The sequence below is a fragment of the Myxocyprinus asiaticus genome, chromosome 30 (genome assembly GCF_019703515.2).
Source record: "Myxocyprinus asiaticus isolate MX2 ecotype Aquarium Trade chromosome 30, UBuf_Myxa_2, whole genome shotgun sequence".
In the NCBI taxonomy this organism is placed as follows: domain Eukaryota; kingdom Metazoa; phylum Chordata; class Actinopteri; order Cypriniformes; family Catostomidae; genus Myxocyprinus; species Myxocyprinus asiaticus.
In genome coordinates, this window is record NC_059373.1 from 6,752,057 (window position 1) to 6,778,993 (window position 26,937).

The 26,937-nt window shown below is 35.9% G+C and overlaps 5 protein-coding genes and 2 pseudogenes across 15 annotated transcripts in view; 6 read left to right on the forward strand and 1 right to left on the reverse strand.

Annotated features, from left to right (window-relative positions):
• The window catches only part of LOC127420955 (WAS/WASL-interacting protein family member 2-like), a 46,796-nt gene extending 33,593 nt beyond the window's left edge, over positions 1-13,203 (forward strand). For both annotated transcript variants that reach the window (XM_051663609.1, XM_051663610.1), the window contains exon 9: positions 12,724-13,203. The gene's annotated coding sequence lies outside the window, so the exon portion shown is untranslated. The remainder of the gene's footprint in view (positions 1-12,723) is intronic.
• The window catches only part of LOC127420956 (4-galactosyl-N-acetylglucosaminide 3-alpha-L-fucosyltransferase 9-like), an 85,236-nt gene that overhangs the window by 14,609 nt on the left and 43,690 nt on the right, over positions 1-26,937 (forward strand). The window contains exon 2 of one of the 4 annotated variants that reach the window (XR_007893905.1): positions 6,255-7,097. The exons of the other annotated variants lie outside the window; for them this stretch is intronic. The gene's annotated coding sequence lies outside the window, so the exon portion shown is untranslated. Of the gene's footprint in view, positions 1-6,254; positions 7,098-26,937 lie in introns of those variants that run through there. 4 annotated transcript variants of the gene reach the window in all.
• LOC127420962 (uncharacterized) overlaps positions 1-26,937 on the reverse strand; it is a 72,691-nt gene that overhangs the window by 7,680 nt on the left and 38,074 nt on the right. For 4 of the 7 annotated variants that reach the window (XR_007893916.1, XR_007893919.1, XR_007893909.1 and 1 more), the window contains exon 1: positions 647-1,085. The exons of the other annotated variants lie outside the window; for them this stretch is intronic. The gene's annotated coding sequence lies outside the window, so the exon portion shown is untranslated. Of the gene's footprint in view, positions 1-646; positions 1,086-26,937 lie in introns of those variants that run through there. 7 annotated transcript variants of the gene reach the window in all.
• The window catches only part of LOC127420960 (4-galactosyl-N-acetylglucosaminide 3-alpha-L-fucosyltransferase 9-like), a 66,514-nt gene continuing 41,324 nt past the window's right edge, over positions 1,748-26,937 (forward strand). The window contains exon 1 of the mRNA XM_051663616.1: positions 1,748-1,812. The gene's annotated coding sequence lies outside the window, so the exon portion shown is untranslated. The remainder of the gene's footprint in view (positions 1,813-26,937) is intronic.
• On the forward strand, positions 2,369-4,278 carry LOC127420961 (4-galactosyl-N-acetylglucosaminide 3-alpha-L-fucosyltransferase 9-like; annotated as a pseudogene).
• Positions 13,119-13,739, forward strand: LOC127420965 (4-galactosyl-N-acetylglucosaminide 3-alpha-L-fucosyltransferase 9-like; annotated as a pseudogene).
• On the forward strand, positions 24,023-25,437 carry LOC127420958 (4-galactosyl-N-acetylglucosaminide 3-alpha-L-fucosyltransferase 9-like). The gene has a single exon (XM_051663613.1). It carries the CDS (start codon positions 24,026-24,028, stop codon positions 25,223-25,225), a length of 1,200 nt encoding a protein of 399 aa, XP_051519573.1. The 5' UTR covers positions 24,023-24,025; the 3' UTR covers positions 25,226-25,437.

Genomic DNA, 26,937 nt, shown 5'->3' on the forward strand with positions numbered 1-26,937 from the left:
GCATATTCGCGACGTCATCGCGTCTTATTTCCATTTTGCATAGTGTCCGCCCTTTACATGTGCTTGCTTCTCTGTGCTTACCGTACATACTGTATTACCCTTAAAAAAAAAAAAAAAGAACTATGTGCATATTTACAAAAAATAAACTTAAACTCTTTAAATTTAAAGCAAAAGGGGAGCAACCAATACAGATTCGTGATTGGTCCTTGATAACGCTGTTTGCACATGCGCGCTCATTCAGGTCTATGTCAGCTGCCGTGCGGTCAACTGATTGTGCTGCTCCGCCTTCTCGCCTGCTCACCTCTCTCTCTGTCAGTCTCACTGAACAGAAAAGACACAGAGAGAGGTGTGCCTCCGAGTCCGGGCAGGAAAGCAAGACCACGTGCTCGCGGGGCAGTACTGGCGACTTTCTTCTACGGAAGGTAGCTTTGTCCAAAAAGTCGCTAGATTTGTCGCCAGGCGCTTTTTTGAATAAAAGTCGCTAAAGAGTTCTGAAAAGTCGCTAAATCTAGCGACAAAGTCGCTAAGTTGGCAACACTGCTTCATCCTATTATATTTTAGGTAGCAAAATATCCAATATAGTATATAATTTATAATGAAATAAGCAAAGTTAATGGATACAAAAGCAATTTTAAATATCACTTACGTTTTCGCATCCAGACTCCATCGTTGAACACAGAAGATGCAGCACGGGGTGTCATTCAGTTGTGGAGAAAAAATTGGTTAATCCGCCAACGAAAGTATTCCAACTAAACCCAAAGAATTAGACTTGCTGCCAAGAAGCGCACAAACTGAAAGATTATCTGAATAAAGTATGTGAGGGAATCGACATGATTTTAGCGTCTTTACATTCAAAGCATTTTAAAATCACTCCTCTTAAGCTCCACTTCAGTGTTTATAGGTCCCGTGCATCTGCGGTCTTGGTGTGAAAGAAATTACTCCAACCAAAACCCACCAGCTTTAAAAGAACACGCTCCTCGCTACAGACAATTTCACACTTCTCTCTCCATTCCGCTTTGATTTGCTATTTTTTTTATTTTACACACATATTCCTGTCATGAGCCCTGAAAACACAGACGGGCGGAGTGATACAATATGAACACTCAAGAGAACCTTTGGAACTTGTTTAACGTGACGTGCATGCTCATGATGCTCTCTATCACGTCCGCAACCCCAACCCAGCGCTGTTGGGTTACTGGTGAGGAAAGGTTGCCAACCCAAATTGGGTCAAATCAACCCAGCTTTGTTACTCAACAGTCTCAACCCAGCCACTGGGTAGACAAAATAACCCAGCATTTTTTAGAGTGTACCCTCCGTCTGTTTGCATCTGTAGATTTCTTCTAAATTAACCAAAACAAGCTAATCTGCATATTTAGAGAGGGAGGGTGGGAGTGCATCAGAACTGACAAAGTTTCATCTCCTGACCTGATATTTAGATTTTTTATTCAACAAATATATTTTTTTGACAGGGAAGCTGTGCACAAACACGAATATATATATATATATAAAGCACCCCAGAAAAAGGGCACTTTCTCTCGAGGAAGAAAAAGGGCAGGTGCTCAAGCCCCCTTTGATGTCTATGTGTGCACTTGCCTGATCTGTTCTCATAAATGTAGCTCTTAAATATACAATTTAATTTCCTGAAAGGAGACAATAATTTGACTGATTTCAATGCAAAACCTGATAGGCCTGTTTCCAACGTCTTATCTAATCGGTGCCTCAAACATGGGAGGGACTTGAGTAAAAGGTAATGGTGTACCTTTCTAAAAACCCATGGGCAGCGAAATGTTCTGATAGACTACAAAGACAGAGGTAAGTTTACCTGAATTCTGTTGATTGTGATTTAATATAAAACGAATAGGAAAAAGATACACCTCAAAAACAAAACGAATGTCTATTGTGAGTTTTATTTTACTTTGAGTATTTATTTTAAGAGACCAGCTGATTTGCATTTATTGATTTTGCTCTGAACGTCTTAAAATTATGTAGGCCTACCCTACACAATTTTATTTGTTTAATATTTTTTTTATGTTAAATTTCTGGGAGATATTGCTGTAGGCTGCTTAAATAAACTGGGTTTTATTTTTAAATCGCTACATTGTAAATTCGTTAAAAGTTTAAACTTGTTTTTACCGCTGAAAGAGGTGTTACATTTTTTAATGTACATTTATTATTAATAATGAAAATCGGAATTAACAATTCGTCCATCAAGTAATATGGCTCATTAACTTGATGTGGTTTACACTTGCCAAGCAATGTATAGCCTATCAACTGTATGTTGACACATTTATATACAATGTGGCGTTTTTTATTTATTTATTTTTTAAAATAAGCATTATACAAAGGCTAGAGCACTTTGGTATGGCTCATCCAATCAGAATTTATAGTCTAAACCACCCGTTTTATACCGCTGGTGAGGCCAATCGCTCTGAAACTCAGTATGTTATACTACAATGATGGTTTACTGTTATGAACCTTAATGTAAAGGGTGCAGACTTCTAGGAGAATGCTTGTTTTACCATTTTCTTTGACATATTTGTAAGAGTAAAATGTCCCATTAATCCAGGTTTTAATATTCTGCGGTGCATGCTTGCAAAAGTCACTTCGAATCTCTTTTGTGTCTTAAAGTGTTGGTCCTCTGGAAAGCAATAATTAGGTTGGACCACATTTTGGTCCATAACAAGAAATAGCCTACATAATGCCTAGAAAGTGTGATTTTATAGCTTCTAAATATACACATCTACTTTCTTAGATATTACCTATTGGACTAAACAGACTGGACCACAACTTTCTGACACAAAACTAGAGGTTTTTCATTTATTTAATTTTAAACAAATCCTTGAAGCCAAATATCAAACAATTCTATATCTTCTTCCTTCACCAGTAAATGATGATGTCCATAACTTCTGCCAAAAACAATCAGAGCATAATAATTGCCGTCATTTTGTTTGCATGTTTTACGGCAATTTTGTACGTGTATTATGAGCCAACCACAAGCTGGTTTAAATGCCCTGCTGCTCCCATCCACATGAATAATGTCACTGCAGAAATCTGCCTCAGTGTTTTTAAGATGCAAAACTACACCCATATAGAAAACAACACCTGCACTGTGAACTTCATCTTGGAAAGACAACAGATGACAACTACTAAAACAACAAAACAAGTGACAACAGCGAAGAGAGACGACCCAGACACCATTATTTTGATCTGGATGTGGCCTTTTGGATATAGTTTTGGCTTTGGACCCTGCAGTTCGGCTTTTAATATTCAAGGCTGCCGTTTAACAGATGACAAAGAACTGTATAACCAAGCACATGCTGTATGGTTTCATCATAGAGATATCAAGTGGGATTTATCTAATATGCCGAAACTACCTCGACCAGCATTTCAGAAATGGATATGGATGAATATGGAGTCTCCAGCCAATTCACCACAAATTCCCCAGCTGAAGGATCTGTTTAATTTGACTTCAAGTTATCGTCGGGATTCTGATGTCCAGGTACCTTACGGTTGGCTCTCAGAGGCCACAATTGAGGAGAAAATTATACAATCCCACAAAAGGATAAACTAGTCTGCTGGATAGTAAGTAACTATAATTCACACCATAAGCGTTCATATTACTATACTGAGTTATCGAAATACATTCACGTGGAGGCTTTTGGAGGACATTTCAACAGGCGCATTAATGGTGATGAATATTCAAACGTGGTGTCTAGTTGCAAATTTTACCTCTCATTTGAGAATTCCATTCATAGAGACTACATTACAGAAAAACTGTACAACCCTCTATTGCTTGGTACGGTTCCTGTTGTTCTTGGCCCGCCCAGAGAGAACTATGAGCAGTTCATACCGAGCAAAGCCTTCATCCATGTAGATGACTTCCCCTCTCCCAAAGAACTGGCAGATCATCTCAATTTTATGGACCAAAACGAGAACATGTATAGGCAGTATTTTACCTGGAGAGAACATTTCGTTTCAAGGGCATCTGCATTTGGTCTTGAACATGCCTGTCGGGCTTGTGAACATATCAGAAAAAATAAGAACTACAGAGTAGTTAAAGATCTCAACAGCTGGTACTTCAGTTAGCGCAGGAATAAAAAAATAAAAAAAACTAAATTGGGGGCTTGCAGCTCACAAAAACTCATAATAATTTGTATAAGATTGTAAGATATTGTACGACTTGGCTCGTACAAATGGTACAACTTTATTCCCATACAAACTGACCAATCAGCAAAGAGAATTTCAAATGGATATAAAACAGGCATCACATTTTAGCTAAGCTCCTATCCAACACTTTTTTTTTTTTTTTTTTTAAGATTTAGGGTTTGGATAGGGGGTTAGACTTGATGGTTGGGTGTGGGTTTGGAGTTCAATTTATAACTTATAATAAAAATCATAAATATAGCTGCAAGCGGCAATCATCGGGGTCCAAGCACAAGTGAAGAAATAACCAAAATAATCAGAATTGACAGAAATGATCCAGTGGATGCCAAATTACACAAATTGACTATAAAAGCTGCTGAAAGCTGATTGGTCGAAGGTGGCCATGTTTTTCATGTTTTTCCTCATAGACCTTGATGACACCTTGGACAAATAAACTGCATGCAAAAATTTCAAGTTGATCGGGACCAAGGTTCCATAGTTAGAGCCATTTTTTAACTATTATAGCGCCATCAAGAGGCAGAGGTGCGTCATCTTTGTGTTTGTCCTCAGAATGACCTCATACATAAGTGTACCAAATTGGCATTTCTCAATCTATTCAAGAGTTATAACCATTTTAGTAAAAGTGGCCACACCCATTATGAACGTTTTGGCATACCGTTTGACGATAAATTACAATTTTACAATTCCTTTGATAACTTTTCATTTTGGGACTCCAGAGAATGTTTCTGCACTTGTTTGGTTCCAATCGGGTGAACGGCCTACGACTAGTTCGAAAAAAGTAATCTTTTAAAATAATCTCAAGTATTTATTAAACGTTTTGTGGCAAAGTTGTTTAAAATGAGGAGGTTTACAGCATGGTCTGAATAACGTGTTTCTTTTTTAAACAGCGGCATATACAACAATTTACATGCATGTAAAACGCAATAGCGCCTCCAGATGGCCAATTTTTGTCAAATTTTGCACAGACCTCTCGGGCCGAGAGACAAATAGTCATACAAAGTTTAGTTCCGATCAGCCTTATTTAACCCTATATAAAAGCTTCTGAAAGCTGATTGGACGATGGCGGCCACGTTTTTTAAAGATATGCACAGTGCTCATAGACTTGGATGGCACCTTGGACAAAGACAGTGCATGCAAAATTGGATCTGACCAACGGTTCCGTAGTATTTTTAGTTTTTTTTTTAAATTATTATAGCGCCACCAAGAGGCAAAGGTGTGCAATATTTATATATTTTTGTGTGACCTCAGCAGGCGCCCATACATACCTTTACCAAATTTGGTGATAATACCTCAATACGTTGAAAAATTATAACCGTTTTAGTAAAATGGACATGCACACTACGAAAGTTTTGGCATACCAGAATTTCAAAATTCCTTTGATAACTTTTCATACTGGGACTCTGCTGAGTCATTCTGCACTGGTTTAGTTCCGATCGGGCAAACGGCCTAGGACGAGTTCGTTTTGAATTTTTTTAAAACAATCCAAAATAGCGGGAAAACGAAGGGGCGGAGCAAAATTTTGTCGGGGGGTAAAACTCTTCGGCATGAAGCAAGGAATCAGAGGAGAAAATAATTTTGTTTCTAGCTCTTACGGTTCAAGATTTATGGCCCAAAATGTGATTTTTGTTTGTGTTGTTTGCAATAGCGACACCTAGTATCTGAAGGATGTGTGTCTGTACGCATGAGTAGTGTTGGGGATTTGGAACCATCCTGCCAAGTTTGGAATCTCTACGACTTACGGTCTCTGACGCCCAGACACTTTGAGGGCGGAAAAAATAAAATAAAATAAAATAAGAAAATCGGAACAAATACAATAGGGTTCCTGCACCTTCGGTGCTTGGACCCCTAATAACATTGCCCTGATAGCACACTTACATCACCAAGATGTGTATTTTACATCTGGAAGACATATTTGTTTGCTCATCTGCAATACGTCAATAAGATGTTTCCTCTCAGATGTCAATATGACATTTAGTAGATGTCTTTGAGACATTTATGATTTAGAATATTTGTAAATATGATCATTTTAAGATGTTTAACAGATGTTAATTAGAATGCAATGCTTTTCAGATGAAACAGACATCTTGAAGGTGTGCGTAAGCTATCTGGGATCGTTTGTTGGTTCGTTATTTTTCTCTATGCGAGTAGAAGTCATACAGTTTCTTATGAATTTGTCATCTTGTACTATCATGACTTATTGTCCCCATTCCTGTACCATACTCTGGGCCTCCCAACTTTTCTAAATGAAGTGATCTATTTTTACTCTTGCAATGTCCATTTTGATCAATCAATTTGTCCTCTCATTTTTGTGCCCAACACTCCTCATTTTCTGTCCAATGAATGCACATCAATCCCACCATCATTTACTCACCCTCATGCCATCCCAGATGTGTATGACTTCGTTCTTCTGCTGAACACAGATGAAGATTTTGAGAAGAATATCTCTGCTCTGTAGGTCCATACAATACAATGGCCAGAACTCTGAAGATCCAAATATTTTTGGGTGAACTATCCCTTTAATGCCAGAATACCACAAAAAAAAAGTTAAAAGAGCTATTTCCATATCAGTGTCATTGACAGGTTTCTAATTGAGGAGCTGACATCTTCACAAATAAAATCAAAGGTAACATTTGCATTTTTACAGCATGAATATTTATTTTAATTCAATGTTGGCACTAAACTAAAAACTAAACTGCCAACAACAACAACTACAAGTTACATCAAGATATTTCAGAATAGTCTGCTAAATTGCTAAATCAATAATTTCTAGTACTAATCTTATAAAAGTTATGTCTGTTCCTCAGTGTTAGAATCATTTAATCTGGCTTGCAAAGTGTGTTGCTGTTTTTTCATTCTTTTTTACAAACTGTGGGACAGGACAAAATTATTTTCTGTGTTAATTGAAAGCGTGCCACAGATAACCTAAACATTTGCTTCATGCGGTAACATCTAAATTAACTGTTTTTATGTTTTAAGTCAAAAATACTGTGGCAGATCTCTGCCTTCCCTATGAAGGAGGAAGCAGGATCCGGGTGAACAGTTCATGGAAGACTTTAATTAGACACAGTTCACTTGGACACAAAATAAAACTGCTTTACAGCACACACACACACAGCTCCGTGTGCCCAACGCAGAATGCACACATTCATTGGCTGCATGCATCTCTTTCTCTCTCTAACTGGAATCTCCGGCTCCTCTCTCGGCTGACTGGGAGTAATTCAGCGCCAGGCGTCCATCCTTATGGCCAGTGGTGTAGTAGTGTCTGAAGAGGTGGGCATACTGTGAATTTGTAAAAAAACATACACTCACCCAGTCTCAAAAAGTCATATAATTACACTTACACTACCAGTCAAAAGTTTTGAAACACTTGACTGAAATGTTTCTCATGATCTTAACAATTTTTTGATCTGAAGGCATATGCTTAAATGTTTGAAATTAGTTCTGTAGACAAAAATATATTTGTGCCACCATATTAATTTATTTCATTAAAAAAATAAAATGTAATTTAAAAAAAAAGTTTTTGAAATTGATGACTTGGACAAATAATAAAGAAAAGCAGCCAATAAGTGCCCAACATTGATGGGAACTCCTTCAATACTGTTTAAAAAGTATCCCAGGGTGATACCTCAAGAAGTTGGTTGAGAAAATGTCAAGAGTACATTTCTGCAAATTCTAGGCAAAGGGTGACTACTTTGAAGATGCTAAAATATAACACAGTTTTGTTTTATTTTGGATTTTGTTTAGTCACAACATATTTCCCATAGTTCCATTTATGTTATTCCATAGTTTTGATGACTTTACTATTATTCTAAATTGTGAAAAAAATTATAATAAAGAATGAGTAAGTGTTTCAAAACTTTTGACCAGTAGTGTATATAAAGGTGTAAGAAAATTATATTTGTAATTACTTAATTTATGGTCCATTGTAACCATAATCTCATCTGAATTTACAAAATGTATATCAGACAGTTTCTTGCTGGCATGGTGTACAGTGCACTAATACAACTTCAAGCCATCACTTGATGGTGTGTATGTCCTCATACCCCAATATGGTTGAGGAAAGGATTCTTAGATTGAGAGAGAGATTCTTGTCATTGCCACCATTTCATGCTTAACTGAAGCCTGTCAACACTTGTTGGTCTGCTGATCGACCAGTTGAAATAAAGCTTAGAAAAATGACCTCAGTGGGTACTACTTTTTTGTATAAAGTTGAACACAATAGGCTGTTTCCTCGTGTCGGTTGATGCAATCACAATTGGTCAGGTGAGACAGATCACCATTTACACCTGGTACTAATATCCACCTTTTTCCTGACTTCTCTATGGGTGTCGCCATTACGGCGAGAGACTTCGGCTTAGTTGTTGCTGGATGAATATGCGCTGTTATAGGGAGTTATAACAACTACACATGGCTTAAAAACTACTGTAAAATGAATGTCACAACAATAAGCCCCCACAAAAGCTGTCAATGCTGAAACATTTCGAGTCAAACCAGATGTAATAATCAGAGGTTGCATTAAACTAATTCTCTGTCACTTGCCTATTTTTTAAAACATTGACAGATATTTCCATATTGTATTTGGAACCCTATTGTATTTGTTCCGATTTTCTTATTTTATTTTATTTTTCTGCCCTAAAAGTGTCTGGGCGTCAGAGACCGTAAATCGAAGAGATTCCAAACTTGGCAGGATGGTTCCAAATCCCCCCAACTACTCATGCGTACAGACACACATCCTTCAGATACTAGGTGTCGCTGTTGCAAAACAATCACATTTTGGGCCATAAATCTTGAACCGTAAGAGCTAGAAACAAAATTATTTTCTCCTCTGATTCCTTGATTCATGCCGAAGAGTTTTACCCCTTGACAGATTTTTGCTCCGCCCCTTCGTTTTCCCTCTATTTTGGATTGAAAAAAATTCAAAACGAACTCGTCCTAGGCCCTTTGCCCGATCGGAACCAAACCAGTGCAGAAATAATGCAGAAATAATGCCATAAATCGGAAGATTTTTAAATGGAACCTATGATGGACCATACACCCCCTTTTCACGGACATGTCCTCTTTTTAGAACCTTAATGAAGCATCCGGTGGGATTTCTAGATTTGGCTGTTTTCATTTTGAAGTGCACAACAAGAAACGCAGTGAAATCTAGCGCATCATATTCGTGTACTCTCTCTCTCTCTCTGCGTACTGTATGTATGTGTCTCTCACTCTCTTTTACACACACACACACACAGACACACAGACACACAGACACACAGGGTGCGTGCAGAGAGCGCAAGAGTCCAGTTAGTTTACCATGCAAATGTGTGTGATTGTATTCTCATCTATTCGGGATTGCTGTCGAAACCTAATGTCCATACGCAGACATTAGTGAGAAAATGTTTACGTTAAGTAAACACTGTTCTTCCGTTGTTGACTGTTGTTAGTGATATTAAAGTGCTTGGTAATGGGAATAAGCTGCAAAGGGGAAGTCTGTTGCATCCGCATTGGAAGAACGCGCTGAGCATAATGGATAATTTCGCTGCCTGGGAAAAAGGTGGATATTACTACGATAAAGCATTAAACACTGTTCACGTGTGATTGTATCACCTGAGACGGATGGTTTTATCAGTCCTTTTGAATGTTGTCTCTCAGTCTGGTAAATAAACAACTAATTAAAGAAATTAATGACCAATGATATGAACTCTGGTTGAGATTTTATCAACAGCTTGTTCCGGACCATCAGTTGTGCTGTCTAACTAAGACCCAATATGCAAGCTCTGCCTGTTCTCCCAGTATTCAGACTCTTCTTTTCAACTGATTATCTGAAAATGCATGCAAGACCTTTGTGTTGTGTTTGAACCCAGCTGCATTCATATTCACAACAACAGCATCATCAACCAGAACAACCAGTCTAAAATTCCCAGAACTATTGTTAAAAGACATAGGTTAATCTTTAGCCCTGCAATGTCACACTGTCAACTTATTTAAATGTTTATGGAGTTTTTATCTAGGAAGGCCGGTTTTCTTTAGAACAATATTTTTGACATTTGGCCATGATGAATTTTCCAATAATATTTGAAAACATAAACTGAGAAGTGAACCTAATAAACACTCCTGCAGATTACTTTACTGAAAATACTTTACAAATAAGTAGTTTTATGGTACATTTTTAAAGGCGTCAGCGTAAGAAATGTTCCACTTAATAAAATTATCTCAAGGGAGTTAGCTGACCTTTCATCCCAATAATTTCAAAGCAGCAGTTGTTCAGGAGATACTGGAGGAGATCTCTTGCCATGCAGGAGAGAAATGTCAATAAATAACTCGACTTGGATTAATAGATTAGACATTTGAAGCTCATTGAACTAGTGTGTCCAAAACAAGAGTAAATCATTGTTTTATAGGAAAATTCCGTGTTTAATACAAATTAAGCTAAATTGACAGTATCTGTGGCATAATATTGATTACCACAAAAAATGTATTTTGACTTCACTGTAACCCAGATTTTTGCGTTTTTTAAAGAAAAGGACGGACGAGTCGAAATTTGTGATAATCAACATAATGCCACAAATTCTGTTGACTGAACTTAACTTGTGTTGAACCTGGAATATTCCTTTAATAAAGCTGGGTTAAAAAAAAAAAAAAAAAACATTCCTGAGAAAAGAAATATTCTAAAATATATCTCAAAATTTGTGGATTGTAACAGTTGTTGCGCAAATATCTCGAAAGATCTTGAGAAACTCTTCAAAACAAGGAAGAAATATATGTTGGGTGGTTTGCCAACAAATGTTCTCGAAACTACTGAAACGAACATGTCATCATGAACAAATATAACTATGTGCGAGTACAGGCTTAGGTTTTATAGTTGTTTTATAACTCACTCGTCCAGTCAGATTTTAGAATCGGAACTGTTTTTTTCAAAACACAATTTGTACCTGTAATTCTAGAGTTCTATCAAAAGAGAGCACTGAGCTATGAGCTGAACAACTTTCAAAATCACCTGTTTCAGGTTTGGCCACTCCCTCAGTATAGTTTCATAGTGTTTTTATACGATCTGTTCTCATAAATGTAGCTCCTAAATATACCATTTCATTTCCTGCAAGGGGACAATAACTTGACTTTATGATTTCACTGCAAAACCTGATAGGCCTGTTTCCATCGTCTTATCTAATCGGTGCCTCAAACATGGGAGGGACTTCAGTAACAGGTATCACCTTTCTAAAACCAAAGGGCAGCGAAATGTTCTGATAGACTACAAAGACAGAGGTAAGTTTACCTGAGTTCTGTTGATTGTGATTTAATATAAAACGAATAGGAAAAAGATACACCTCAAAAACAAAACGAATGTCTATTGTGAGTTTTATTTTACTTTGAGTATTTATTTTAAGAGACCAGCTGATTTGCATTTATTGATTTTTTTCTGAACGTCGAAAACACTACACATTACAACTAAAATATGATATGATATACTGTATGTAGGCCTACCCTACATAATTGTATTTTTATATATATATATTTTTATGTTAAATTTCTGGGAGATATTGCTGTAGGCTGCTTAAATAAACTGGGTTTTATATTTTTAAATCGCTACATTGTAAATTCGTTAAACGTTGAAACTTGTTTTTACCGCTAAAAGAGGTGTTACATTTTTTAATGTACATTTATTATTAATAATGAAAATCGGAAATAACAATTCGTCCATCAAGTAATATGGTTCATTAACTTGATGTGGTTTACACTTGCCAAGCAATGTATAGCCTATCAACTGTATGTTGACACATTAATATATAATGTGGCGTTTATTTATTTATTTATTTAAATAAGCATTATACAAAGGCTAGAGCACTTTGGTATGGCTCATCCAATCAGAATTTATAGTCTAAACCACCCGTTTTATACCTCTGGTGAGGCCAATCGCTCTGAAACTCAGTATGTTATACTACAATGATGGTTTACTGTTATGAACCTTAATGTAAAGGGTGCAGACTTCTAGGAGAATGCTTGTTTTACCATTTTCTTTGACATATTTGTAAGAGTAAAATGTCCCATTAATCCAGGTTTTAATATTCTGCGGTGCATGCTTGCAAAAGTCACTTCGAATCTCTTTTGTGTCTTAAAGTGTTGGTCCTCTGGAAAGCAATAATTAGGTTGGACCACATTTTGGTCCATAACAAGAAATAGCCTACATAATGCCTAGAAAGTGTGATTTTATAGCTTCTAAATATACACATCTACTTTCTTAGATATTACCTATTGGACTAAACAGACTGGACCACAACTTTCTGACACAAAACTAGAGGTTTTTCATTTATTTAATTTTAAACAAATCCTTGAAGCCAAATATCAAACAATTCTATATCTTCTTCCTTCACCAGTAAATGATGTCCATAACTTCTGCCAAAAGCAATCAGAGCATAATAATTGCCGTCATTTTGTTTGCATGTTTTACGGCAATTTTGTATGTGTATTATGAGCCAACCACAAGCTGGTTTAAATGTCCTGCTGCTCCCATCCACATGAATAATGTCACTGCAGAAATCTGCCTCAGTGTTTTTAAGATGCAAAACTACACCCATATAGAAAACAACACCTGCACTGTGAACTTCATCTTGGAAAGACAACAGATGACAACTACTAAAACAACAAAACAAGTGGCAACAGTGAAGAGACAATCCAGACACCATTATTTTGATCTGGATGTGGCCTTTTGGATATAGTTTTGGCTTTGGAACCTGCAGTTCGGCTTTTAATATTCAAGGCTGCCGTTTAACAGATGACAAAGATATGTATAACCAAGCACATGGTGTATGGTTTCATCAGAGATATCAAGTGGGATTTATCTAATATGCCGAAACTACCTCGACCAGCATTTCAGAAATGGATATGGATGAATATGGAGTCTCCAGCCAATTCACCACAAATTCCCTAGCTGAAGGATCTGTTTAATTTGACTTCAAGTTATCGTCGGGATTCTGATGTCCAGGTACCTTACGGTTGGCTCTCAGAGGCCACAATTGAGGAGAAAAAAAAAAAAAAAAAAAAAAAAAAAAAAATATACAATCCCACAAAAGGATAAACTAGTCTGCTGGATAGTGAGTAACTAGAATTCTCACCATAAGCGTTCATATTACTATACTGAGTTATCGAAATACATTCACGTGGAGGCTTTTGGAGGACATTTCAACAGGCGCATTAATGGTGATGAATATTCAAACGTGGTGTCTAGTTGCAAATTTTACCTCTCATTTGAGAATTCCATTCATAGAGACTACATTACAGAAAAACTGTACAACCCTCTATTGCTTGGTACGGTTCCTGTTGTTCTTGGCCCGCCCAGAGAGAACTATGAGCAGTTCATACCGAGCAAAGCCTTCATCCATGTAGATGACTTCCCCTCTCCCAAAGAACTGGCAGATCATCTCAATTTTATGGACCAAAATGAGAACATGTATAGGCAGTATTTTACCTGGAGAGAACATTTCGTTTCAAGAGCATCTGCCTTTGGTCTTGAACATGCCTGTCGTGCTTGTGAACATATCAGAAAAAATAAGAACTACAGAGTAGTTAAAGATCTCAACAGCTGGTACTTCAGTTAGCGCAGGAATAAAAAAAAAACTAAATTGGGGGCTTGCAGCTCACAAAAACTCATAATTTGTATAAGACTGTAAGATATTGTACGACTTGGCTCGTACAAAAGGTACAACTTTATTCCCATACAAACTGACCAATCAGCAAAGAGAATTTCAAATGGATATAATACAGGCATCACATTTTAGCTAGGCTCCTATCCAACACTTTTTTTTTTAAGGTTTGGATAGGGGGTTAGACTTGATGGTTGGGTGTGGGTTTGAGGTTAAATGTATAACATAAAAATCATAACATTGCCCTGATAGCACACTTACATCACCAAGATGTGTATTTTACATCTGGAAGACATTTTTTTTAGGTTGTTTGCTAATCTGCAATACGTCAATAAGATTTTTCCTCTCGGATATCAATATGACATTTACTAGATGTCTTTGAAACATTTATGATTTAGAATTTTTGTAAATATGATCATTTTAAGATGTTTAACAGATGTTAATTAGAACGCAATGCTTTTCAGATGAAACAGACATCTTGAAGGTGTGCGTAAGCTATCTGGGATCGTTTGTTGGTTCGTTATTTTTCTCTATGCGAGTAGAAGTTGTACTGTTTCTTATGAATTTGTCATCTTGTACTATCATGACTTATTGTCCCCATTCCTGTATAATACTCTGGGCCTCTCAACTTTTCTAAATAAAAGTGATCTATTTTAACTCTTGCAATGTCCATTTTGAACAATCAATTTGTCCTCATTTTTGTGCCCAACACTCCTCATTTTCTGTCCAATGAATGCACATTAAAGGGATAGTTCACCCAAAAATGAAAATTCTGTGATTAATTACTCGTCCTCATGTTGTTCCAAACCTATAAAACTTCCGTTCATCTTCAAAACACAAATTAAGAATTTTAGGAAATTTGAGAGATTTGTCCCTCCATTGACAGTCCACGCAACTACCAATTTGACGCTTCAAAAAGTTCATAGAGATTGTACACTGCAAAAAATGATTCGTCTTGTTTCCAGTCCAAATATCTAAATTCTTAAATCAAGATGCATTTACTAGATAAGTAATGGCATAAGATTTTGTTTTTTCTGAAAAAAAGACAAAAGTAAATTTGCTTAAAGCTAAATTATCTGCAAATGGGTAAGACAAAAATCAAATGGAAACAAGATTATTTCTTACCCCACTGGCAGATAATTGTTTGTTTTAAGCAAAAACTTTGTCAATGTACTCATCTAGTAAATGCATCTTGATTTAAGAATTTTTCGATATTTGGACTGGAAACAAAAAAATACTAAAGAAGAGTATTTTTTGCAGTGTAAAACTAATTCATATGAATTGAGTGGTTTAGTCCAAATTTTCTGAAGAGATTCAATCGCTTTATATGATGAACAGATTGAATTTAGGCTTTTATTAACATAACCATTCATCAACTCATCAGTTGTGGTAAACGGGAGCTCAAGCATGATTGCTTGACGTGCGAGAACCAATGAGGTTCATTCTTGTGCGTCAAGCAGGTTTGGTTGAGCTTCTGTTTGTTCGCTGATCAAGCCTAAATTCAATCTGTTTATCATACAAAACAATCAAGTCTCTTCAGAAAATTTGGACTATACCGCTCAATTCATATGGTTTAGTTTTACGATCTCTTTAAGAACTTTTTGAAGCGTCAAATTGGTAGTTGCGTAGCTGTCAATGGAGGGACAGAAAGCTCTCAGATTTCATAAAAAGAAAATCTTCATTTGCGTTCCGAAGATGAACGAAAATCTCACGGGTTTGGAACACGAGGGTGAGTAAATGACAGTTTTAAATTTTTGGTTGAACTAACCCTTTAACTGAATTTTTCTAGTAAATTTTCCTTTCACCAACTCTGCATACGAAATCAAATACTTCTACTATACAGTATGCCAACATGGTAGTATGTCCGAATTCATAGTATTTGAAAAATAGTTGGCAAGTCCGAATTTCATTCATATAGAACATACTTTAACGGTTGTGAAGTAAATTCAAATACAAATGTAGTACCTACTGAAACAGCATGCGATTTCGGACGCACCGCAAGTCTTGACTTACCATATATGGCTGCCATGGTGTCCTTATCAAGGGCACTCCTCTCGGCACCACAGTCAGTTTTACTCATTCCTCCTACAAAAGACAATACACTATACATGAACATTTGAATAGGGTACAGAGGGCATGCACCATTGTCTTCAAACTAGTTTTAGATTTCCAAATATTTTTGTTCACCTTAACAGTGGAACTGAAGAAAAATAACTATAGGTATGCTGGATTTGAAAGATGTTTATGGGTATGTTTTGGACAGTAAAGAAAATAATGAAGGAGAGGTAGAATTAGCCTTTTTTAAACTACTCAGATTTATATCTAAGAGTTTGACCTGGCCTTCGAAACTGTTTACCTTTCAAATTGCTGTGGATCAGAACCTCCAGTGGGAAGGCGACCATTAAAAGAACACGCACCATTGAAGTGGCTGTTTGGGTCTGCAGGGAGGAAGACCATTGATGCTTTAGAATTTTTATGCCTGTGCCATGTGCTAACTAAACCTGTGGTTGTGATCACAAAGAGATTTACAATATACATTATTTTCAAATAAATTCTTTAAAAAAAGTTTTTATTCAGCCATTTCACCCATCACAGAAATGCATAACAAATCTGTATGTACAGACCTAAATCCTCAGCAAAAATACTTACATAATTAGCATCACTGGAACACTAAAAAAAAAAAAAAAAAAAAAAGTAGTCAATGTTATTACAGACACACTTTATTAAGAATGAACAAAGCAATGACACTAAATGTAACTGCACCATGTATTTTTTCATAGGTGAAAACAAAATACATACTTTGGCAGAACCAGACAGAGAAGCCTTGGATGGAGCCTTCGGCACCTGTGAAGCAGAATATTGATAGATTAAAAACAATACACAACACTGAGCATCATACATCTACAAAGATTTTATCAGAATATCACAGTTGTGCAACGTTATCTAAACATTACTGCTTGTAAGTCATGTGACTTATATTTTGATGGCGGTATGACTTGAATACACCCATACAATGCAAGTGAATAGGTACAGAGTTTCATGTTCTGAAAAAGACATAAAAAGCTTAATTGTAAGACACAAGACTCCAGTAGTTTAATAAATGTCTTAAGCAAATGTCTTCTTGATTTTTGGGTGAGAACAGACCAAAATGTTCCTCCAAAATATACCTCTACTATAAATCTTGACATCAGCAATCAACTTCATGAACATGATTAATTAAATAACTTCCTGGTTCCACCTAGTGCTCTGTGCATGTGTTAAGCACTAGGACTGTATGTCTATATGCATATACTCACCATATCTCCATCAGAAAATATCTTGCCGTTATGCTGAAGAAAAAAAAAAAAAAGTCATACAAACTTGACAACACAAGGGTGAGTAAATGAGAAATATAAATGTTAGGTGAACTATTCTTTATCTACCACAGTCATGTTCAAATCACTAGGATGCTATGAATAAAGTTCCTGATTGTACAAGTATATTTGAATGTAAAAACAAAATAAAAACAATATACTTAATGCATAACTTACATCAAGGAAATCTGCATTTGATTCCAAAGGCTAAAATTAATACAGTAAATGGATATGTTAGCAATAGTACTGGACAATTGTTGTTACAAAATAAGTTTCTAATGATCAATTAATGAAACAATGTTTGTGATCATGGCCCCAAGTACAATGCACTAGTTTATTTGTTTTTTATCTATATCATATGTTCATAGATATGAACAACATGTAAAATGTACATCATGAACATCTGCAACAGCTATTGTAAACTGCACCAAAAACAATAATGACAAACAAATTAATAAATTAGATTTAAATCTTACTTCAGGAACATTTTATTTCAGTATTTGATTTCATGGGCTGAAATAAATAGGCAGAAATATTACTACTGAGCAACCAAAAAACTCTAAAAGGTCTTAAGTTTAAAAAGGCAAGGAAATGTGGAACATTGTCATTAGTAACTGTGCTTTATATTATGTAAACAATTCTAACCTCCTGGAGTAAGTGCTCTGTAGCCAGAAGGAGAGATGGGATTTCTGTGAAAGTAAAATTAAATGTGAATAAATTTTGAAAATAAATAAACACAGTAGAAAGACCAATCATATATATATATTATATATATATATATATATATATATAACACACACACACATGGTTCTGACCAACACTAACCTTTTTCTTAGCTGCTGGTTCCTCTCTCATCTCTGCGGCCTCTAGGAGTTTCACTGAAGGTTTACTCTTTCTCTTCAGAATGTCTGATTTGGGTAGCTGTTCTTCAATTTGCTTAAGTTTTATTTGTAAAGTTCTTTCCCTTTCTGAGGAGGTAGAATAATGCTAAGAAAAAGGCTAATGTTTGTAGTTCGGTCCTGATGTTAACTAAAAAAAAATAACAAAATGAATATTTTACTGACGTCTTGTTATAAATCTACAAGCGGTATACAGAATAATTTAGGATAATATAAGAGTATTATATTGGAAATAGGATAATAAAAATAGGCACCTGCTATCTTGATGATGGAGGCCTCATAGGCCGGCCACCCCCCCTTTCGGTTCTTCGACGCCTTGGCGCCACTCCACCAAGTAAACGTCATTTTCCTCCATTCCTGCTGAGAATTAATCCTCATCAAATTTTCTAATATGTTCAGTGGGCAGAATTGAGAATTTTTCATCCTCCACCCACTTAATTAACGCGAACATAATCAGCTTGTGTCTTCCAGCGTGCGGTCACGGTCGGAATTCGCGCCTCAGGCAACGGTTATTTAAAAAAAAAAGGTTAAACGACGTAATCAAGCTGCTTTTTTTAATGAGCAGAAATTTTGATTCATTTATTTTTTTACTTTGCACTTACATTAATTTTTTTTTAGGATTCTATAAATATTTTAGTTTTTATTTTTAAAATCTAATTATGTCTCTAACATCACTAAGACAATGCGCATGCGCAGACTGTGCTGCGTGCACCAATTATCGTACGGATCCTGCAACAAGAAGATAAATTTTTTTAATTCCCTGAAAAACTGCTTGGTAAGCATAGATTTCACAATAAATAACATTCTATCTTTATTACAAATGTTTACCGTTTGTGTTTTACGAATAATCCTCAATGTTGTCCTTTATTGTGTCATCTTAATTTCATCAATAGGTTAAAAAAACCACAAACTTAATTGAATATTTAATGGCAAAAAGTCAAATGTACGGTACATTTGCAGTATTATATAGTATGCATTGTTGTTGCTCTGTTTATTTTAAACAGAAAATTATACCAATGATATTAATACTTTGTGTGTTACCATTAAAGTGTTATATTGTATCCCTTAATGAATTAATGTCAAAACATTAAAGTGTACATTGCAATTTAGTGCATCGTTGTTGTTCTGGTTCCTTTTCAAAACATCATATCATACAGTACACTTACTGCCTTGTTATCATTAAATGTCCTACTGTATCCCTGACAGTTAATGTCAAAGTCAACTGTACACTACATTAGTAGTGAGGTATTCTGTAATGTGACAAGCAAATAAATAAACATGATCTGTTATCTTATTTTTATTTGTAGCCAACTATTTTTTGATGTTGTACATAAGATATATTCCTGTTACTCTACGGTAAACTATTTTAGAATGTAATTCTTCTAACACACTTCTTTTTTTTTTTTTTTTTTTTTTTTTTCATTTTAAATAATGGATACTTTTGATCTCCATCCACATTCTGTAAGGTTGGAAATGTATTTTCTTGACCCTGAAATACATTTCAAAATATATTTTGTGAAATGAAGGTTGAAATTAAATATATTTTTGATTTCAAAAATATATTTTATTGAGCTTCACAGTTACAACATATATTTGGCATATATTTAAAATATATTTTGGCTAGAAAAAATATATTTTTTTACCGTATGGGGCATGCCACAGATAACCTAAACATTTGCTTCATGCGCTAACATCTAAATGAACTGTTTTTATGTTTTAAGTCAAAAATACTGTGGCAGATCTCTGCCTTCCCTATGAAGGAGGAAGCAGGAGCCGGGTTCATGGAAGACTTTAATTAGACACAGTTCACTTGGACACAACATAAAACTGCTTTACAGCACACACTCGCTGGCACACACACACACAGCTCCGTGTGCCCAACGCAGAATGCACACGTTCATTGGCTGCATGCATCTCTTTCTCTCTCTAACTGGAATCTCCGGCTCCTCTGCCGGCTGATTGGGGTAATTCAGCGCCAGGCGTCCATCCTTATGGCCAGTGGTGTAGTAGTGTCTGAAGAGGTGGGCATACTGTGAATTTGTAAAAAAAAAACAACATACACTCACCCAGTCTCAAAAAGTCATATATTTACACTTATATAAAGGTGTAAGAAAATTATATTTGTCATTACTTAATTTATGGTCCATTGTAACCATAATCTCATTTGAACTTACAAAATGTATGTCAGACAGTTTCTTGCTAGCATGGTGTACAGTGCACTAATACAACTTCAAGTCATCACTTGATGGTGTGTATGTCCTCATACCCCAATATGGTTGAGGAAAGGTTTCTTAGATTGAGAGAGAGATTCTTGTCATTGCCACCATTTCATGCTTAACTGAAGCCTGTCAACACTTGTTGGTCTGTTGATCGACCAGTTGAAATAAAGCTTAGAAAAATGACCTCAATGGGTACTGCTCTTTTGTATAAAGTTGAACACAATAGGCTGTTTCCTCGTGTCGGTTGATGCAATCACAATTGGTCAGGTGAGACAGATCACCATTTACACCTAGTACTAATATCCACCTTTTTCCTGACTTCTCTATGGGTGTCGCCATTACGGCGAGAGACTTCCGCTTAGTTGTTGCTGGATGAATATGCGCTGTTATAGGGAGTTATAACAACTACACATGGCTTAAAAACTACTGTAAAATGAATGTCACAACAATAAGCCCCCACAAAAGCTGTCAATGCTGAAACATTTCGAGTCAAACCAGATGTAATAATCAGAGGTTGCATTAAACTAATTCTCTGTCACTCGCCTATTTTTTAAAATATTGACAGATATTTCCAAATGATGTCCGTCATTTTGGAAGATATCAAAGATGAAAAACATTTAAGCCAAGGTCCTTATATTTTGTATTATATCTTTACGAGGTTCATATCTCCCACTGTGAGTGTATGTGAATGAGGGAGAGACAGAGTTGAAGGCGGCACTTGTTAATGCAGAAATAATGCCATAAATCGGAAGATTTTTTTAAATTGAACCTATGATGGACCATACACCCCCTTTTCACGGACATGTCCTCTTTTTAGAACCTTAATGAAGCATCCGGTGGGATTTCTAGATTTGGCTGTTTTCATTTTGAAGTGCACAACAAGAAACGCAGTGAAATCTAGCGCATCGTATTCGTGTACTCTCTCTCTCTGCGTACTGTATGTATGTGTCTCTCACTCTCTTTTACACACACACACACACACACACACACACACACACACACAAACAGGGTGCGTGCAGAGAGCGCAAGATTCCAGTAAGTTTACCATGCAAATGTGTGTGATTGTATTCTCATCTATTAGGGATTGCTGTCGAAACCTAATGTCCATACGCAGACATTAGTGAGAAAATGTTTACGTTAAGTAAACACTGTTCTTCCGTTGTTGACTGTTGTTAGTGATATTAAAGTGCTTGGTAATGGGAATAAGCTGCAAAGGGGAAGTCTGTTGCATCCGCATTGGAAGAACGCGCTGAGCATAATGGATAATTTCGCTGCCTGGGAAAAAGGTGGATATTACTACGATAAAGCATTAAGCACTGTTCACGTGTGATTGTATCACCTGAGACGGATGGTTTTATCAGTCCTTTTGAATGTTGTCTCTCAGTCTGGTAAATAAACAACTAATTTCTTTAGAACAATATTTTTGACATTTGGCCATGATGAATTTTCCAATAATATTTGAAAACATAAACTGAGAAGTGAACCTAATAAACACTCCTGCAGATTACTTTACTGAAAATACTTTATAAAGAAGAAGTAGTTTTATGGTACATTTTTAAAGGCGTCAGCGTAAGAAATGTTCCACTTAATAAAATTATCTCAAGGGAGTTAGCTGACCTTTCATCCCAATAATTTCAAAGCAGCAGTTGTTCAGGAGATACTGGAGGAGATCTCTTGCCATGCAGGAGAGAAATGTCAATAAATAACTCGACTTGGATTAATAGATTAGACATTTGAAGCTCATTGAACTAGTGTGTCCAAAACAAGAGTAAATCATTGTTTTATAGGAAAATTCCGTGTTTAATACAAATTAAGCTAAATTGACAGTATCTGTGGCATAATATTGATTACCACAAAAAATGTATTTTGACTTCACTGTAACCCAGATTTTTGCGTTTTTTAAAGAAAAGGACGGACGAGTCGAAATTTGTGATAATCAACATAATGCCACAAATTCTGTTGACTGAACTTAACTTGTGTTGAACCTGGAATATTCCTTTAATAAAGCTGGGTTAAAAAAAAAAAAGACATTCCTGAGAAAAGAAATATTCTAAAATATATCTCAAAATTTGTGGATTGTAACAGTTGTTGCGCAAATATCTCGAAAGATCTTGAGAAACTCTTCAAAACAAGGAAGAAATATATGTTGGGTGGTTTGCCAACAAATGTTCTCGAAACTACTGAAACGAACATGTCATCATGAACAAATATAACTATGTGCGAGTACAGGCTTAGGTTTTATAGTTGTTTTATAACTCACTCGTCCAGTCAGATTTTAGAATCGGAACTGGTTTTTTTCAAAACACAAATTGTACCTGTAATTCTAGAGTTCTATCAAAAGAGAGCACTGAGCTATGAGCTAAACAACTTTCAAAATCACCTGTCTCAGATTTGGCCACTCCCTCAGTATAGTTTCATAGTGTTTTTATACGATCTGTTCTCATAAATGTAGCTCCTAAATATACCATTTCATTTCCTGCAAGGGGACAATATCTTGACTTTATGATTTCACTGCAAAACCTGATAGGCCTGTTTCCATCGTCTTATCTAATCGGTGCCTCAAACATGGGAGGGACTTCAGTAACAGGTATTGGTGTACCTTTCTAAAAACCCATGGGCAGCGAAATGTTCTGATAGACTACAAAGACAGAGGTAAGTTTACCTGAGTTCTGTTGATTGTGATTTAATATAAAACGAATAGGAAAAAGATACACCTCAAAAACAAAACGAATGTCTACTGTGAGTTTTATTTTACTTTGAGTATTTATTTTAAGAGACCAGCTGATTTGCATTTATTGATTTTTTTTCTGAACGTCGAAAACACTACACATTACAACTAAAATATGATATGATATACTGTATGTAGGCCTACCCTACATAATTGTATTTTTATATATATATATATATTTTTTATGTTAAATTTCTGGGAGATATTGCTGTAGGCTGCTTAAATAAACTGGGTTTTATATTTTTAAATCGCTACATTGTAAATTCGTTAAACGTTGAAACTTGTTTTTACCGCTAAAAGAGGTGTTAAATTTTTTAATGTACATTTATTATTAACAATGAAAATCGGAATTAACAATTCGTCCATCAAGTAATATGGTTCATTAGCTTGATGTGGTTTACACTTGCCAAGCAATGTATAGCCTATCAACTGTATGTTGACACATTAATATATAATGTGGCGTTTATTTATTTATTTATTTAAATAAGCATTATACAAAGGCTAGAGCACTTTGGTATGGCTCATCCAATCAGAATTTATAGTCTAAACCACCCGTTTTATACCGCTGGTGAGGCCAATCGCTCTGAAACTCAGTATGTTATACTACAATGATGGTTTACTGTTATGAACCTTAATGTAAAGGGTGCAGACTTCTAGGAGAATGCTTGTTTTACCATTTTCTTTGACATATTTGTAAGAGTAAAATGTCCCATTAATCCAGGTTTTAATATTCTGCGGTGCATGCTTGCAAAAGTCACTTCGAATCTCTTTTGTGTCTTAAAGTGTTGGTCCTCTGGAAAGCAATAATTAGGTTGGACCACATTTTGGTCCATAACAAGAAATAGCCTACATAATGCCTAGAAAGTGTGATTTTATAGCTTCTAAATATACACATCTACTTTCTTAGATATTACCTATTGGACTAAACAGACTGGACCACAACTTTCTGACACAAAACTAGAGGTTTTTCATTTATTTAATTTTAAACAAATCCTTGAAGCCAAATATCAAACAATTCTATATCTTCTTCCTTCACCAGTAAATGATGATGTCCATAACTTCTGCCAAAAGCAATCAGAGCATAATAATTGCTGTAATTTTGTTTGCATGTATTACGGCAATTTTGTATGTGTATTATGAGCCAACCACAAGCTGGTTTAAATGTCCTGCTGCTCCCATCCACATGAATAATGTCACTGCAGAAATCTGCCTCAGTGTTTTTAAGATGCAAAACTACACCCATATAGAAAACAACACCTGCACTGTGAACTTCATCTTGGAAAGACAACAGATGACAACTACTAAAACAACAAAACAAGTGGCAACAGCGAAGAGAGACGATCCAGACACCATTATTTTGATCTGGATGTGGCCTTTTGGATATAGTTTTGGCTTTGGACCCTGCAGTTCGGCTTTTAATATTCAAGGCTGCCGTTTTACAGATGACAAAGATATGTATAACCAAGCACATGGTGTATGGTTTCATCATAGAGATATCAAGTGGGATTTATCTAATATGCCAAAACTACCTCGACCAGCATTTCAGAAATGGATATGGATGAATATGGAGTCTCCAGCCAATTCACCACAAATTCCCCAGCTGAAGGATCTGTTTAATTTGACTTCAAGTTATCGTCGGGATTCTGATGTCCAGGTACCTTACGGTTGGCTCTCAGAGGCCACAATTGAGGAGAAAAAATATACAATCCCACAAAAGGATAAACTAGTCTGCTGGATAGTGAGTAACTATAATTCACACCATAAGCGTTCATATTACTATACTGAGTTATCGAAATACATTCACGTGGAGGCTTTTGGAGGACATTTCAACAGGCGCATTAATGGTGATGAATATTCAAACGTGGTGTCTAGTTGCAAATTTTACCTGTCATTTGAGAGTTCCATTCATAGAGACTACATTACAGAAAAACTGTACAACCCTCTATTGCTTGGTACGGTTCCTGTTGTTCTTGGCCCGCCCAGAGAGAACTATGAGCAGTTCATACCGAGCAAAGCCTTCATCCATGTAGATGACTTCCCCTCTCCCAAAGAACTGGCAGATCATCTCAATTTTATGGACCAAAATGAGAACATGTATAGGCAGTATTTTACCTGGAGAGAACATTTCGTTTCAAGGGCATCTGCATTTGGTCTTGAACATGCCTGTCGGGCTTGTGAACATATCAGAAAAAATAAGAACTACAGAGTAGTTAAAGATCTCAACAGCTGGTACTTCAGTTAGCGCAGGAATAAAAAAAAAAAAAAAAACTACATTGGGGGCTTGCAGCTCACAAAAACTCATAATTTGTATAAGACTGTAAGATATTGTACGACTTGGCTCGTACAAAGGGTACAACTTTATTCCCATACAAACTGACCAATCAGCAAAGAGAATTTCAAATGGATATAAAACAGGCATCACATTTTAGCTAAGCTCCTATCCAACACTTTTTTTTTTTTAAGATTTAGGGTTTGGATAGGGGGTTAGACTTGATGGTTAGGTGTGGGTTTGAGGTTAAATTTATAACTTATAAAAAAAATCATAACATTGCCCTGATAGCACACTTACATCACCAAGATGTGTATTTTACATCTGGAAGACATATTTTTTTTAGGTTGTTTGCTCATCTGCAATATGTCAAAAAGATGTTTCCTCTCGGATGTCAATAAGACATTTACTAGATGTCTTTGAGACATTTATGATTTAGAATATTTGTAAATATGATCATTTTAAGATGTTTAACAGATATTAATTAGAATGCAATGCTTTTCAGATGAAACAGACATCTTGAAGGTGTGCGTAAGCTATCTGGAATCGTTTGTTGGTTCGTTATTTTTCTCTATGCGAGTAGAAGTCATACAGTTTCTTACGAATTTGTCATCTTGTACTATCATGATGTATTGTCCCCATTCCTGTATAATACTCTGGGCCTCCCAACTTTTCTAAATAAAGTGATCTATTTTTACTCTTGCAATGTCCATTTTGATAAATCAATTTGTCCTCTCATTTTGTGCCCAACACTCCTCATTTTCTGTCCAATGAATGCACATTAAAGGGATAGTTCACCCAAAAAATGAAAATTCTCCCATCATTTACTCACCCTCATACCATCCCAGATGTGTATGACTTCGTTCTTCTGCTGAACACAGATGAAGATTTTTAGAAGAATATCTCTGCTCTGTAGGTCCATACAATACAATGGCCAGAACTCTGAAGATACAAATATTTTTGGGTGAACAATCCCTTTAATGCTAGAATACCACAAAAAAAAAAAAATAAATAAATAAATAAAAAATAAAAAATAAAAAGTTAAAAGAGCTATTATACTGGAATCTCCGGCTCCTCTCCCTGCTGTTTGGGGTAATTCAGCGCCAGGTGTCCATCCTTATGGCCAGTGGTGTAGTAGTGTCTGAAGAGGTGGGCATACTGTGAATTTGTAAAAAAAAAACAACATACACTCACCCAGTCTCAAAAAGTCATATATTTACACTTATATAAAGGTGTAAGAAAATTATATTTGTCATTACTTAATTTATGGTCCATTGTAACCATAATCTCATTTGAATTTACAAAATGTATGTCAGACAGTTTCTTGCTGGCATGGTGTACAGTGCACTAATACAACTTCAAGCCATCACTTGATGGTGTGTATGTCCTCATACCCCAATATGGTTGAGGAAAGGTTTCTTAGATTTGAGAGAGAGATTCTTGTCATTGCCACCATTTCATGCTTAACTGAAGCCTGTCAACACTTGTTGGTCTGCTGATCGACCAGTTGAAATAAAGCTTAGAAAAATGACCTCAGTGGGTACTACTTTTTTGTATAAAGTTGAACACAATAGGCTGTTTCCTCGTGTCGGTTGATGCAATCACAATTGGTCAGGTGAGACAGATCACCATTTACACCTAGTACTAATATCCACCTTTTTCCTGACTTCTCTATGGGTGTCGCC

Coding starts and splice junctions, on each gene's coding strand:
- LOC127420958 (XM_051663613.1), top strand. CDS start 24,026: ATGATGATGTCCATAACTTCTGCCAAAAGCAATCAGAGCATAATAATT.